This window comes from Oryzias latipes, chromosome 1 (genome assembly GCF_002234675.1).
Source record: "Oryzias latipes chromosome 1, ASM223467v1".
Lineage (NCBI taxonomy): Eukaryota > Metazoa > Chordata > Actinopteri > Beloniformes > Adrianichthyidae > Oryzias > Oryzias latipes.
Window position 1 is genome coordinate 7,277,880 of NC_019859.2, and position 15,953 is coordinate 7,293,832.

The 15,953-nt window shown below is 39.6% G+C and overlaps 1 protein-coding gene and 1 long non-coding RNA gene across 2 annotated transcripts in view; one reads left to right on the forward strand and one right to left on the reverse strand.

Annotated features, from left to right (window-relative positions):
* Nucleotides 1-15,953, reverse strand: part of LOC101164279 (VPS10 domain-containing receptor SorCS3) — a 262,968-nt gene that overhangs the window by 48,838 nt on the left and 198,177 nt on the right. Inside the window, exons 8-10 of the mRNA XM_023954909.1 lie at nt 7,599-7,688; nt 7,142-7,321; nt 1,945-2,091 (exon numbers count right to left, since the gene is read on the reverse strand). Of these exons, the coding sequence (XP_023810677.1) occupies nt 1,945-2,091; nt 7,142-7,321; nt 7,599-7,688 (417 nt within the window). The remainder of the gene's footprint in view (nt 1-1,944; nt 2,092-7,141; nt 7,322-7,598; nt 7,689-15,953) is intronic.
* LOC111947446 lies at nt 10,833-14,740 on the forward strand. The gene is made up of 2 exons (XR_002873288.1): nt 10,833-12,452; nt 12,964-14,740. It is a non-coding gene; the product is annotated as an uncharacterized LOC111947446 (long non-coding RNA).

Here is a 15,953-nt window from a genome sequence, read left to right on the forward strand (position 1 = left end):
CAGGTAATGCTATAGATCTAGTTCTGCTTTGCATTCCTTTTATGTTTGGTGCTTTAATTGTGCAGCTGTTTTTCACATGAAGTATCTACATATTTTATTCAATAGATTTTAATCATTCTTCAACCATCTAACTCAGTCCAGTTTTATCATCTGACATGTTTTTAAAGATTTGGCTGAATGAAACAGAGACTTGATGCTCCAACCAGAAACCAGGAGTGGTATAATTCTCTTTAGGCATCAAATGATTGTTTTTTTGGGTTGATTTTGAAGTTGCTGCTCTCCAACCATCCTCAGGCAAGAGCCTGCTGCTGCCAATGTGACCAGACATGAAGACTGGAGGCGTTTGTGGCTTTGCTGTCACTGAAGAGCTGGACTGATCTTCCCGAGGAGCTCAGACTCAATAAATCCCCATCATATTCAATTCAGCTACTTAAACTAGTTTATATTACACAGTCTGTGACTTATTTTAATGATTTTTCTTTCATTTCTGTTTTGAGGATGAATGAACTCATGAATAATATTATCTTAAGCAACATCACAAGATGGATCTGCATACTCATTCCTGTTTATGGGCAGGGATTGCAAATGGAATTGGCTGAAACGAGCTTCCTGTGAATGCTGGCAGGCTTCGCCCTCGGGGAGCTTAGTTATCCTGGAGGAGCTCGGAGGAGAATTGGGCCTCCTCGCCATCTAACGGAGGCAATTAAGGCAGGTTGGGATGACTCCCAGGGGAGGTGTTTTGGACATTTCCCAGCAGGCAGAGGCCGCTGGGCAGACACAAAACCTGCAGGGGAGATTATGTCTTTCTGACATGGAAAGATTTCAGTTTGATCAAGAAGGGTAGGATGAGTTAACAGAGGAGGAAAGGAATTTAAGATTTCCAGCCAAGTTGATGCAAGCAAAAGTTTGAAAGGGCCTAAAAGCAGAAAACTTATAAATGAAACCTTTGTTTCGACAAGACTGAATATTAAAACCTCTTGTAGGAAAGTGTAGTTTTTCACATTGGATGACATCACATCATCAGACAAAAACATTTTTGAGCATCATAAAAAAAAAATCAAGAACACACAACAGTGATTGGTCCAAGTCGGTCTGAGTCAACATATCTATGGCAACTACTTTTGCCAATCAGGAGTAAGCTTGTTTGAAGTTCACACCCCTTCCACTGAAAGAGTACTCAGGAGTATCTGTCAATCAAACCTTCGAGAAAGGGGTCAGCGGGCACCACATCCTTTTACTGAGGTCAATGATCAATGGTCACAGTAAATGGAAAGAACCAATTTCCACTGGGATTTAGGTATGCTTGGATTACAACATGTCTGGGATGTGTGTTAAATTTGAGAGGGACCTGGCTGCAGACAAAATGGCGCCAGGCATAATTGGCTGGAAGCAAAAATAAATTCACTTTCCCTAACCCTAACCATAATCCAAAAGTGTTCAGAATTGTACACAAACTTTTATTAAAGCTTAAAACAGGAAAAACTGTGACTGTTAGGGTTGTTGGTTAAAGTAGTTTTCAACCGATTTGGGAGTATTTTCGGTTCAAGTCAAGGACTTCCAGGTCTTGGCATTGATGTCTGCAGCCAGGTCCTCTCGTTAAATTTGGCTACTGATACTGGAGATGATAGTTTTGATCCTTTTCTCCACTATTGTAAAAACAGAGTGAAGCCTAAACTTTGGGCAATTCAATGCTAAAAAGGGAAAACAAAAATAATTACACTTCAAATGCATCTTTGGTCATCCATACCTGAACTTAACTATTAGTGTGTTGATTTCAGACACTTACCTAGGAGTTATTATATTTAAAATAATCCTAAAATATGCAAAGCAAATTGCTTGTCAGACAGGAAAAGACAGGGATCAAACCTCTTTCTTGTCAATCTTTTATTTAATGCACCTACGTGGTATTTTTCCAATCTACAGGTACTTTTTTAAACATCTTACCAGTATGCAATGAATTTCATTCCCATCCAAGTCTGTGGGAGGAGCCTGCAGCAGCCTCCAGTCCCGCCCTTTATTGTAGGTTATGTAGGTCTTCACCTGGCTGTCCTGCCTCTTGTTTGCGATCAGCATGCCTTTTATTCCAGCCACCTGGTGGAAACAGGCAGATTTAGTGACAAATGAAGTAAATCAGCAGGATGGATTTCCTTTGCATTCCCAAAAACTTCATAACAGTTGAGTCAGGATGAAGGAACAATAACATTTAAACTAAAAAGCCATTTTGTGTAGAAGAGCTATAGTTTCATCAAAAACTGCTAAAAGCAAAGAATCCATCTGTCCGTTTCATCTGCAGCTTTCAATCTGACAAGCCAACAAAATCTTGACTGTCAAAAACCCTAGAACATGTTGAAGTTGTTAGATCCATTTCATCCATCGTTTTCTGACACTATCGAGGTAAAGCAAGCCCTACGTTAAGGAACAAAAACTCCCTGAAAAACTCCTCCACCCAAACCAATGTCTCTTTCGGAGATTAGATGACCTGCTTCAAAGTGTGGCATGCCATTGAAAGGACAGTCACTTGCACTGGTTGCCATGGTTAGGGCCTCCACTGGGGTGAGCTTCCCTCCCAGAAGGGCTTCGGCTCTGTAAGTGGCACTAATAGGCAGCAGATTTGACATTGTCATAGAAACATGGCGTTCAGGATGGATGCGGTTAATGAGGGCCCTCATCCAACCCCACTTGTCAATCGCTGGGGTTATTATTTGTCGTCCCCACCCATTCTGTTTCTGTCTGTCACACACACACAGATACCTGTTTCCAAACATGGGTGCCCACCAGATTAGGTTTCCTTCAACCCACCACTCACTCCCACGTCTCTTTCTCCACAACAAAGTGCAGGACGGAGGTTTCTGTTCCTCGGCACACAGTTTCTGAAATTCCCTTATCTGCTAGCTGTTTGCAGCGACAATATCTGCTCTCTGCAGCCAGCCAGGGGAAATGAGACAGAAAATACGGCGTGACGACTCAGCTGCAGCATGCGAGCAAAAACAGGAACATTCAGCTGCTTTTAATAACTTCTGCTTTATCAGTGTGGAGGCCAACATCAGGCCCAAGTTTCACTATAAAGCAAAAGTGGGACATGAAGCAAAATCATTATATTTACTACATAAATACTACGTACTACTTTGGCTTCTTAGCCAAAAAAAGTACCAACAAATATTTTATATTTTTAATGATCACACTCCTCAGCTTTACTGTTTTGACTTAGTTTAGTCATATCTACCTGTAAAATAAAGAGTGGATCCATTGCTCAATATTAACTAAAACATTTTTAATAAACATTTTCAGACACAAACTCCCATGAATATATGAGAACTTGCAAAATAGATTTTAAATGAGCTTTTTAGATATTCTCCTAAATAATTTACTAGAGTTTGATCTTTGTATCCATTTGATTTCTATCCATCCCTTCACCAGACTTAGAGGTATGTCCTCCTAGTTGAACATGTCTTTACTGTTCTTGCCAGATGTTATAAACCTCCCATGTCCAAAACAAGAAATGCTCAGTGTGTTAGCAGGAAATGTTCTTCCCAGTTGTGTTTTGTTAAAGTGAAATAAACCCTTCTACATTACACTAACAGAAAGATATTGGGGTCACTTCTGAGAGGAAAAGCAACTCCAGATTGGTATAAAAATCATTTTGGTTTTTCAAATGTGATTTCACTTATTTAAGCCCATGGTCTCATTAATATATTCATGTCTCGGTTTCAGGGTGTGACGAGGAAGGATACCCATTTACCAGAACAAAGCAGAGAAAGTGGAGCGACTTTCCTGAACAGCCGGGAATAACCAATCATTTAAAGTGAAGCGATTTAGCGATACACTTTCTGACTCATCTGCTGGGTTACGCTTTTGTGGGTTTGGTTTTGGGCACGCTCCAGAAAAAAAAACACAGACGTGAAGAGTCAGATCATCATCACCCGCTAATTCTCTCCACTGACAACAACCCACTTCACGTCTTCAATCAATCATCGGGATCTGTTTTACAGCGAAGCGAGACACAAAGAGATAAATGACTGCTGATACTCTGAACTCCAGCCAATCAGCAGCCACCTGCTAATCCGTCTCTCCCATGGATAGGAAGCTGACGGGGTGACGAAGAGCCCTGATGGCAATAGAAAGCAGTTTGCACAATGCAGCCTTGAGATTGCAGCAATTGCTCTTATTCAGTCTGACTAACAATAAAATAATACCTCTAATTTAGGAGATAATTGGCCGATTTTCTGTGTGGAGAAAGAATTATAGATTTATTTAGAAGAGAGCTAAGACACTTCTGGAAGAAAACATTAACTTTAAGTGGAGGAGCAAAACAAAACACACTCACTCCACAAATTAAACACTTTTTTTCAACATTGAACTGTTTCCACAGCTTCCACCTTTTTCATAGATCTTGTTTATGAGGAAGCATTCTTGTACTTGGACTTTCAATTTGAACAGTTATGGTTGTGTTGCATCATTTAAAAAAAAAGGTACAAAAAGCCTTTGAACACCATAGAATTAAAAGAAAATTAAATCTAAAGGGTTACACCAGGATAAAGCCTTATTCAGAACTGTCCTTTTGAGTGGACATGGGCTGTTTGTGGGCATAAATTGGGCAAATGTGTAGGGTGCAAGCAGGTGGCCCACACTAAATAACAACGTCTTAGAGTGCTCAGCGAGCTTGTAAAGCAAAAATTGTTGTGCGCGACATTCCGTAGTGAACACTTAAAACAAAACGTAAGGGTAAAGTAGGAGAGACGCAGATGCATCATACAGATTTTTAATTTTTCTCAACCCTCACAAATTCTGCGCAGGGAGTCGGTCAGTGTTGTTCAAGTGATAAGTGACTGTCTAATAAGAACATTAGACAATCAGAGCGTAGTTTGTGTGGTCATCCAGCGGGCACTTGCCTTACACCTGCACACCTCCTGCATTTGGCATTTGCACACAGTCGGTAAGGGGCCAGTATTGACGATTAGAATGTGGCTTAAAGGCACCATAGCATATCATTGTGATAAGTGCGAGCAACTTGTAGATACTTCACTTAGCAACAAAAATTGTGAGCAATATCAGAACTAGTTTTAAGCCAGATGCCAGCTTAGAAGAGGAAAACCAAGCTGGAAATGTCCTCCATCATGTGAAAAATGCCACAAGGACGTGTTAAAAACACCAAAAAACATGTTTTGTTTTTTTTGGGAGTTGGGTTTTCATTGGAGTAAAAAACAATCAAATACATGTAAGAGAATGTAATTAAACAATCTATGTTTCCTTAATTGAATACAGTGTATACCTGTCTATGTGCAGAAATCTTGGGAGATTTACTCATTTGATTTTACTTCTAACCTGTAAATAGTTGTGTGCAGACTTTTTTTTTTTTTGCTGTGTGAACTCAGTTTTGTAATTTACTTATGACACTTTTATGTTTTAACTTGTAACTGTAATATCGACTGTCCCCTCACTCAAACCCCTTATCCCCCATCTCTGACATCCCACTCTGTTTCTTTTTCTCCTCTTCTGTTTCTCTTTTTCCATCCTGTCTAACAAGGAATGCGTACAAATATAATTTTCATAGATAAAGCTTAGCCTCAAATACAAAAGGAGTTTATACAGATATAAACTCAGTCTGTGTGAAGATCCATAAACCCCAATTGTAACAATAAAATCTGTCCAATACAAGAGGCACTCAGCTCTGATCTGCTTGCTCAGCTGTTGGACAGGACAAGTAAAAAGAAAAAGAAAAAGAATGTAATTAAGCATTCTATGTTTCCTAATTTGTGGAATTTTCTTTTAACAAAATTGAAATACTAAAGATTCTATCTTACTTCAGACAAGATAAGAATATTACCTTCAATGCAAAGGAAGTGAATGCCCTTTTTTTTTTGCATTTGCTCCCTGCATTTTGACCACATGAAGAACAGGGGCTGCTCATTTCATTTTTAAAATCTTTAAATACTCGTCCATCCGAGCATTTAAACTTATTTTTGTCAGTCGAGTTGTTTTGGAAACCATGGACCGAACTAATGCTGCATGGAAAACAGGATCTGTATGCACACTCAGACCTGTGCTCACATCCACATGCTGGGCAGGAGAAGTAATGGTGCTGTTAATTACAACCCTGCTGTCACTGCAGCTGGCCAATATCTCACTTCCTTCCTTCACTCTCTGTCACACCTGCCAGTGTAGGAGTGATAAACTGGGTTCAGCAGAAAGCGCAGAGGAAAGGCAATACACTCTCCTGCTATGAATGCAAACACATACAGCGGATACCCAGTAAGCTAACAAGGTCATTACAAGCCCCAAGAATCACAGCATTGAGTTCCATTTAGCCTTTCTCCTCCTGTAACTGTCCACTATGAGGAAGGACAAGAACAGCCTGTAAAACATCAAGCTAGAACAAACTTTAAGACTAAAAGAGTCATTATATTGTCAGAAAAATCCCTGTCATTAGACATATGTTGGGTAGGCAGCAACCGTTAGAATGACAATAAATACCTTATACATCCATGAAGTTTTTAAATGTAAGTCTTTGTGCCAAAGACTACTTTTTTAATAAACAAAGCAACAGGTTACCGAAAACGCTTTCAGAAAAATGTATAAACACAGCCAAGGTGCTTAAAGACCTTAAGTAACTGCATTCTTGTGAAGTTCGAAAAACCAAATATAAACATGCAGCATCTAAGCCTTTTACTGCTAAAATTGAAACAATCTTGATGCCAAAGGATGAACCAATGAAAAATGTTTTACCTATGCCAAAACCTAATAACTGCTTTACTTTAACTTCACTTATGAATAGCCAAAACTGAACTAACACATTTAAACTCTTAAAACTGAACATGGTTTTAATCTTTAGCAGTCACGACCTATAGTTTGGCTAAGCATTGAACATTTGCCTCTTGTCTTGCCCCCAAAGTGTTCTTTTATTTATGTGTTTGTATTTCATCACGTACCCTCTTTATGAATAAACATATTCTCTCTCCATCGTCACTTTATTTTCTTTGTTTTCATCGTTGAGTCTGTGTCAAAGCAAATTGTGGGGCATTTTTAATAAATACATTTTGATCAAAATAAACTATTTTAGGCGTCACTTTTATTCATTTGAGCTCTTCTAAAGGGGTTCACACAGGTAACATTGTAAATCAGTAAAAAGTTCAAATGTTTCCACCTCATACAGGTCCAGCATTTGGTTCCCACCAATGCCCCTGGTGGTTTTGACATTTTCCATGGCCAAAGTGAAGAAAATCCCTCGTGTGTCGGACAGGTAGAGGTTGTAGGTGTCGTTCTGGTTCCACTCCTGCACCGCGGCAAACACCTGCTTCTCATCTGTGCTGACGATGTGTAAATCCTGTCAGGGAGCCGCAATACAGATGAAGAGGAAATATGACTGGAGGTGTTGGGGTGATGGATTAGAACACGTGGACTCAAAAGATCAATGCTGTGATGTGAATATAAATAGTTGCAGACATCCAGAACGCTATCGCTCAATCAGGAAGTCACTTGAAAGTAAAGCGCTCACAGCGTTTACTGTATAACTGGCTCAAAAGGTTTTCTTCAATAGTTTCATCTTTTGGTAGCATCAGAACCTGATAGGAACATAAAAAAAATTATTCAGGTGCACTTACCTTAGGCAGGGAATATTTTGGAAGTTTGATTTCTATGAAGGAGTCTCTCCTGTAGGACACATAGTAGGTGGCTCGTCCTGACGTAGGAACCTACAACACAGAAATACACTTAATTTATTAAAAATAATATAGCCTCTGACTCCATTGTTTAGAGATGAAAGTAAACTTTCGGCTTTTAGTTCACACATTTGCAGTTAAACAACACACTATTTGAGTGTTTAAGTGCAATAACGAATGAAAATGACACCAAAATGCTATGTGTTTAGCCTGTAAATAAAAAGACAAGATTACATTTCGCAAAATATATTTAAAGTGATAAATCCTCAAAATGGGCCACACATGTTAGCATTAAAGATCCACTCCAATGAATGAATTTTGTTTTTGATGTTTTTACAATTGTTCTTGGTGCATTTTCCTTAAGATGGAAAACACAGATCAAAAAAATTAGGATTTTAAACTGCCGACACAGCAAAAACCTTTTAGTAGTACAAACTACAATTGGCTGCCACAACAACCCTACTCCACTGTATTCCGATGAATCCACTTGCAGACAAACAGATTCATGTACGTCCTTGTTTTCCTCATCTGAGCTGGAATCTGGCTCATAACTGAACGGCTGGATAGCTCCAATATTGCTTTCCATTTAAGTTGCAGCAATAATGTTACATTAGGGTTGGGAGGGGCTGTAAGCTTGCAGGAAGAGTGTAAACAAATGGATGATGGGAAGTGAGGGTAGGCTAACTCTATGCCCACAGTTCTGCCTACAACTCGGAGGCCAAATTCTAATGAACTCCGGCTGCTCTGCAGAGACTATGTCCAAGAGAACTATTTTGATTTTGGCCAAAAACTGCATAATCCAAATTAGAAGACCACAGTGATCGCTTTTAAAATAGCTCACAAAATTATCAGAGTAGGCTTTTAACATCTTAAACCTGCTCTACCTACAGCAAGAAAATCTGAGCATCCACCTAGCGGATGTTCCATGTAATTTCACAGATCCACAGCTCACAGGGATTCATGTGGCAACCTTATGAACTCAGAGGAGCAGAAACGAACTGTGAGTTTGTTTTAAAGCTGTTTGTGCACATTTTGCTTTTTTGTTTTTGTGAGGGGGCTGAAAGACTTAACCTCTGTAAGGTGACCAGACACCCATGAATTTCTAACACTGCTTAAGTTTTGCATCAGACTGTAAGCATAGGAGTGGCAGACAGTGTTGCAACAAGGGATTTTCTATTGTTGAAAAAATGTACCATGAAAAAACATAAGTGTGATCCAAAAGTGATGATACAAAAAATCTTTTTCAGCAGCTATTTTTAATTTTTCATTTTTGGATAATTTATCTGGTGTTGTCCCTGATGAGATGTTCTGTTTACCTAAGACATGTTGTTCAAAGGGAACAGGGGGATTTATCTTTGCCTGAATGAACTGCAGTGACTTTTTCTGTGCTGCATTCATGTAAACAAGCCAGTTTTGAACTAAAAATCTAAAAATGTAATTGCTAAATCTTAGTCTGTCAAACAAACTACAGGTTTTGTCTTTGCACAGCTTGATTTTCAAGGAAGTACAGTATTTCCCCCTTACTCAGGTTAGGGACCCGGGTAAATACGCCCGCAAATACGCGAATACGCGAATACGGAGCCGAAGGTTCTTTCTTTTATCAAAAACCCATCTGAAATATTTCTGATGCTTTGTAAACATTTATTAAAGAACTTTGGAATATTGCTCAACATACAATTTTTTTTCTTCTTTTTTTCTGAGCAATAGATTTTACTGTAGAGTACTTTATAACACATATTAGGAGTGTCTCTCTGTCACCCTGTGCCTTACACCAGGAGTTCTTACTACCTCCTTCATCACTTCAGTTTGAGAGGTCATCGTGTTCCAAAAAAGGCCAGTTTTATCCATCATTCATTCATCTGGACAGTGGTGGGCCGTCAAGGCCTTCCCTGAAGGCTTAAAAAATATCTGAATCATGTGTTAATTATATTTTATCCATGCATACTCAGTAAATCATTCCAAATGGTCCGTCCATTCCATTATATTGTGTTTATGATGGTTTTGCTGCTACCAGACAGATGTATTTTCCACACTGGAGCATTTAACCAATCACATTTCAGCTGTCCTTTGTTGCCAGGCAGATTAAGGGGCTTCATTCTTCGTTCTAAAGGACCTGTGATGCAAAATCAATGTCGGTCATTCATTTCTTTCAACCAATCAGATTTTGAGTTGGTTTCAGAAGGGCCTTCTAGTAGGCTTAGGCAACATCACAGCATTCAGACCCTCTGATTGGACAGATGTTTCAGGAAGTCATATGCAGCCTTGCCCAGTTTGACACAGAGCCGCTGAGCACCTTTTGGTCTGTCTCAGTTAAAAACAGAGTTGACTGTAATGAACGCCATGGAGGATTTTGCAAGAAGATCTCCCACTTATCTCCTTGACTTCCTTCATCAGAAAAATTTAAATCATGACCAGCTGTACAGATATGTATGTTTGGCACTGACCATCCCTGTTTTCACTTCGTCTGTCGAGCTGACATTTTTGGCTTTAAAGCGAATTAAAACCTACGGAGAAACACGACTGGACAGACTCGGCTCTCAGCACTGGCCTTGATGGCAAAAAAAAAAGGACTTTTTGACGGAACTGAAGCGCGATAATCTACATGACAGGGTGATCGAAATGTGTTTGAGGAAAGAGAGGAGAATGGATTGTGTCTTCAAATAATCTTATTATGTGATGAGTGAAATAATAAATATCGTAATAAATAATATTCCATATTTTTGAGATTATTTTCAATGGTTTTGCGGGCTGTAGTTGCAAAATGATATTTGTTTACTGTTTTGTTTATTCAGTTTATTTGGAGACTTTTATTTTGGCTACAGGAATTTTAAACGTGCAATGCATATTGTTTCAGCACAAAACACTAGTAACTCGTTTAATAACCAAAATATATAGAAATGATACATGCACTTTTATTTTCCAATTTATTAATTTGTATTGATACTCCCATTACTATTCTTTATGGTTGGTACTTATAATAAAAAATGTGTTTTTTCCATGCAGCTAATGCAGCAACCCGAGTGTACTCTGCCTTTGCCTAAAAGCAGCTGGGATAGGCTCCAGCAACCCCGTGACCTTAAAAGGGATAGAGTGGTTTCATTAGATGGATAGATTATGGTTTTTCCTCTGGTGCTTTCATTGATGATTTCAATTGTTGAATATTTTTTTCACAGATATGTATTTTTTTGCGTCACCAGAAATCCTGAAGTTTCCAAACCAGGCGGTGTTTGCTGTCAAAGACCTGAACCTAAAGACGCAGAGCCTTTGCAAACACTCCCAGCTGTTCAGGGTTTTTTTTGGGCAAATGGGGAATTGAGTTACCATCGGCCTCAAAGCCACAGAAGACTAGTACTTTGTTCGCCCAGACACATGGAGCAATAGCAGGCTGCAGCTTCATAACCCACTTTCCCTTCCCATCAACAACAACAACACGATATTCATTAGAGAAAAACCATCAATTCACAGCTGCAGGCTCGCTGCAGACGAGGAACAATGCGAGCATTAACGTTGCACGACAGCGCCAATTCTGGTACTGATCCTGTAACCGCGCCGCATGGCTCAGACCAGAGAAAACTGGCGTGGGGAGGGGAAAAGAACGACCTAACTGTGAGCACAGCAGAACATTCCCACAAGCAATCGAATGAGGGAACAGGAGATCGATGGCCGGGTAACCGCCGGCAGTTTGAACTTTAAGAGGAATTGGTATGATTGATTTTTTTTTTTCCCATCCCTTCTAGGATCTTTCATCTGTGACTTTAAAAAGTGGAGGTGCTTGGACTGGGGAGGTGTGAGTTTACTTGAAAGACCTTCCAGAGGTCAAATAGGATCGAAAGATCTTTGCCGGACAACTCCATTTCTTTGTCTCGGGAGCTGCAGATTCCAGACGCAGGCTTGCCTGAAGGTAGCTCAAGTGATACGATTTCTGAGAAATCCATGTTCTGTGAGGAATAAATAATGAGGGCTGAGAAATCTACAGGAGGACAACAAACGTTAAAAAAGATGACATTCGGTGTCGCGGTAAGGGACTCTGTGAATTAATGGCCGGGTAAGCCGGATATTTTTTTTTCCCCGTATTTGAACAAAATATGTCCAAGAGGTAAAACAAGAACTGGAAAAGCAAATGTGACACTTTTCTCCCTGAAACGCAGCAGCTGAGAGGCACACAGCACCATGAGAGTCTGTGCTCTTAAATTAGAGGCAAACTGACAGTGCTGTGGACTTTCACTGCCAACTTTAAAATGTATGAAAGCTCATTTGCAAAAGTCAAAGTAAATAATGTTCAAGCTGTGGAGGAAATTAAAATACATGCCATAAATTGTATGTGTTACTTAAGATTCAGGAAATTACAATTTCAGATTTGATTTTGCTGGAATTGTGATTAATAAGAGGCAGCAGGTGTTAGCTGGGACGGCCCTAAAAACTGTTCCTGCTTCCTGCAAAAATGTCACAATGAGAGAGACGGAACGAGGCGTGATGAAACTTTCATTAATTTATATCATACTTTTTTTGCAAATAAATTACATTGAATGCAATTTTTCAGCCAAACGTGTAGGAAAGCAGAAAAAAAAACATTCCACTAGATTAATGAACCCAGCAGGAAATGAGCAACATCCATAAGTGACCGACATCAATTAACATAAATTGAGACAAAACAAAAGAGAGCTTAATAAGCTACTGAAGTCCTCTTTTTCTGTCATAACCTGCAGTTAAAAACTTTTGTCATTTTCCAGAACATAGTTGTGGCAGTGGCACATGGACGTGGACTTGTCCTTCGAGCCTGCGCAGTGGGATTTTAAGGTGAAGTGCAGTGAGCGCAGTCCTGGCCCCACCCTTTACACCCGTGGTTCATCTGTCATGGCCTAGCAAGCTGGGACGGTGACAGCGAGGTCCACGGATCGTAGGTTTTATATCAGACTGTCCGTGTCCTAGCCTCTGGCTCAAAAACCTTCCTTGGAGGCGCGAGAAATATGTTGGCCGGTGACCTCAGGATGAGGTTCATACGCCCAGTGGCACATGTCACAGAAACATGATGCCGACCAGAAATCGATGGATCCCATGCAGACATTTCTGGGTTTGAAAGATTCATTGTTACCCTGATGAGTGAGGCTAAGGGTGTACTAGCACTTGCCCGAGGTGCACACCCAGGCTAGTAGAGGGAAGGAGACGCCTTACTACTCCATTCTAGTCTAGCTCCAAGCTAGATCTAGCCACTGCCAGTTGTGGCAGTGGTTGATTAGGAATTCACTACTGAAGATCACTGATGCAAAAGTAACCCCAACCCCTTTTCTCGTCTTTTATCTGTTTACAGCCCCTCACATCCTCAAACGTAACATCGCTGCTGTAACAAAAGTGATGAGCAATATTGGAGCTATCCAGCTGTACAGTTTTTAGCCCGATGCCAGCTCAGACAAGGAAAATGAAGACGTACGGTACGTGAATCTACACTCGTCAAACAGAGGATGCATCAGAATGGAGCGGAGCAGAGAGTTTGTGACTCGCCCAGCGTCTTTTTTACGTAACAACTACTAGCTTTTTCAAACTGCATTTTTTTTTCATCTGCTCCTGATTCACAATGATTTAAATAATTTTTAAACAATTTTAAGCTTAACGTTCTTTATACATGCCCTCCATGATGAGAAAAATGCCACAAGAACATGTTAAAAGTACTGAAAACACCATTTTCATTGGTGTGAACAGGCACTCAAGTTATAAAGCTATTTGGGTTTGTTTGGTTTAATTATCATTATTATTTGGTTTGCATAATTTGACCAAGGCTTGCAAATTTGTTGACCTTTTGTAACTTTTTTCATGAAAATCTTTGCTTTTGTTAATTAACTTTCTCCATCCAGACTGATAGATCAACACTGGTTTGGAAAAAAAAAAAAATCTCCTCTAACTGGTGGTGCGTTTTCCTTTTTCCTTTTTTTTATTGTGATAAAATAATGTTGCCAAACCTGATAACTACAGAAAGTCAGCAAATTAATCACAGCTGGTTTCCACAGGTCCTTTAAAATCAATACGAATCTGTTATAATCTGCTTTTGCATCCTTTTAGGCCAACTTCTTCAGAAAATTAGGCCTAAATGTAAAATCAATGCTATTAGATCTAGTCACTTAACTCAAAATGGTGTTGTTTTGAATGAAACTATAGCATTGCATTTATCAGAGGAAACACTGGAAAGGTTTGTCCTGGTTGATGCTGTGGCACTTGGTCATGTTTTCTCCCAGTTAAAGCCACCTGCCTTTTAGACCCAATCCCCACATCGCTGTTAAAAACATTTTAGGACTTCTTTAAGTTTGAGCTTTTAAATATTTTAAATTACTCTCTTTAGACAGGTGTCTTCCCTGCTGCCCTTTAAACGGCAGTGGTGAGGCCTCTTCTGAAGGACAGTAATTTGGATCCATACAACTATAACAATTATCGTCCAGTATCCAACTTACCATTTTTAAGTAAAATGAACGTAAAAATTGTTTTAATCCAATTTAATGAGTTTTTGAATAGAAATAACATATTTGAAAAATATCAGTCCGGTTTTAGGACAAACCACAGTACAGAGACGGCCCTTGTTAAAATAGTAAATGATATTAGATGTAACCTGGACTGTCAGAAACTCTCAGTCCTACTGGATCTCAGTGCTGCATTTGATACAGTAGATCACAGTATTTTACTCAACAGGCGGAGAGGTTTGGGCATCTCGGGTACCGTACTAAAGTGGTTTTACTCCTATCTCACAGATCGAAGATTTTACGTAAGTATGGATACACATCAACTGCGTGGTACCCCAGGGTTCAATTTTAGGCTCGCTACTTTTTAATCTATATATGCTGCCATTTAGGAGGGAGCCGGTTTAGCTTGTGCTGGTTTGCGGCGCCTTCCGTCCGTGAAACCAGGGTTCAACTCCGGGCTGCTCCCTGTTCCCCTCTCCACCCCCGTGCCAGTCTCAAGCCCAGCTTGAGAAGGTTGCATCAGGAAGGGCATCGTAAAACATTGCCAAGTTTACCATGCAACTTGTTCACTGTGGCAACCCCTGATGGGAGAAGCCAAAAGAGGAAGAAAGATAAGCTGCCACTTAGGGACATCATCAGGAGGCATGACATTTGTTTTCATGGTTATGCTGATGACACTCAACTCTACATTGCTGGGTGTCCTGATGACGAAGAGTCGGTCAACACAGTCATGGATGGCAGAGAACTTCCAACAGCTCAACCAGGATAAAACAGAGGTTTTAGTGGTCAGTTCTGAAGACAAGAGAGAGACTGTTTTATCTAAAGAATTACAAAACTTCTCAGTTTGTGTGAGAAACCTGGGTGTTATGTTTGACTCAGAGATGAATTGTATAACTGAAATTAAAAAGATAACAAAAACAGAATTTTATCACCTAAAAAATATTGTCAGAGTCCGCCCATTTCTCTCTCTTGCCAGCACAAAGGTGCTAATGCATGCTTTTATTTCCAGCAGATCAGATTATTGTAATGCCCTGCTCTCTGGTCCTCTCAGAACAAGGATATCGAACCTCCAACTGCTGCAAAATTCAGCAGCACGCGTATTGACAAGGACCAGGGGGGCGGGAACACATTACACCAATTTTAAAATCGCTGCATTGGCTTCCTGTGCACTTCAGGATTGATTTTAAAGTTCTTTTATTGGTTTATAAATGTTTTTATGGTCTCAGGCCTTCATATTTATCTGATATGATTATAAAGTATGAGCCCTCGTGGACCCTGATGTCCTCTGATACAGGTCTTTTGGTTATCCCAAAAGTTAGAACTAAAACATACGGCGAGAGAGCCTCAGGGCAGCAGAGACTGTTCATGTTTTTAAAGGAAGGCTTAAGACCTACTTTTTTAATTTAGCTTTTAGTTGAATTTTAGGAATTTATTTGATATTTTAATTATGTATGTTCTCTTTTTGGTAGTTTGATATATGATATATATTTTTTTTATTTGTTTATTTTTATTATTATTTTTATTATTTTTTTATTTTATTATTTTTTAGTCACACTTACCATTTTACATGTCAATTAAGGTTTCTTTATGTAATTATTTGGTTTTTGCTCTTGTTTTAAATATATTTTGATTAAAATTTTATTCTTTTTACATTTTAGTTGTAACTCGAGTGTTTTCCTCAGAGGGATCCTCCACATCGGTGACTGACCCTTCTCAGTGAACAGGGTCACTGCAGTGGGACCTCCCGGGTCTGACTCTTTTGTTGGGATCTGGGGGATCCTGTGGTAATGTACTCCGTGAACTTGAGTGGGGGGTCACTGTTGTGGATTGCCCCCAAAATAACGTTTCCCCA